The sequence below is a fragment of the Haliaeetus leucocephalus genome, unplaced genomic scaffold (genome assembly GCF_000737465.1).
Source record: "Haliaeetus leucocephalus isolate CR32 unplaced genomic scaffold, Haliaeetus_leucocephalus-4.0 Scaffold338, whole genome shotgun sequence".
Lineage (NCBI taxonomy): Eukaryota > Metazoa > Chordata > Aves > Accipitriformes > Accipitridae > Haliaeetus > Haliaeetus leucocephalus.
This window is the reverse complement of record NW_010972774.1, coordinates 20,373-20,852: the sequence shown is the minus strand read 5'-3', so window position 1 is coordinate 20,852 and position 480 is coordinate 20,373. Positions and strand designations below refer to the sequence as shown.

General features: G+C 66.5%; 1 protein-coding gene across 1 annotated transcript in view; it reads left to right on the top strand.

Annotated features, from left to right (window-relative positions):
* The window catches only part of KRT8 (keratin 8), a 5,219-nt gene that overhangs the window by 4,079 nt on the left and 660 nt on the right, over positions 1-480 (top strand). The window contains exon 7 of the mRNA XM_010571518.1: positions 55-397. Within this exon, the coding sequence (XP_010569820.1) occupies positions 55-397 (343 nt within the window). The remainder of the gene's footprint in view (positions 1-54; positions 398-480) is intronic.

Here is a 480-nt window from a genome sequence, read left to right as displayed (position 1 = left end):
CCCCCCAGCCCCTTCTCCAGGTCACCCCCCACCCTCCCCGGCCGTGCCTTGCAGCGAGCCAGCCTGGAGACGGCCATCGCGGAGGCGGAGGAGCGCGGGGAGCTGGCCCTGAAGGATGCCAGGGGGAAGCTGGCCGAGCTGGAGGCAGCCCTGCAGAAGGCGAAGCAGGATATGGCCCGGCAGCTCCGCGAGTACCAGGAGCTCATGAACGTCAAGCTGGCCCTGGACATCGAGATCGCGACCTACAGAAAGCTGCTGGAGGGCGAGGAGAGCAGGTGGGGACACTCCGGCCTCGCTGGCACCCGCATCCCACATCCCATATCCCCCAAGGATCCCGTGGGCATCCTATGGGCACCCTGCATCCTGTATGCTGCATCCCGTGGGCACCCTGCGTTCCGTATGCCACATCCCGTGGGCACCCTGCATCCCGTATCCCATATCCCCATGGCATCCCACATCCCATATCCCCTGGGCATCCCA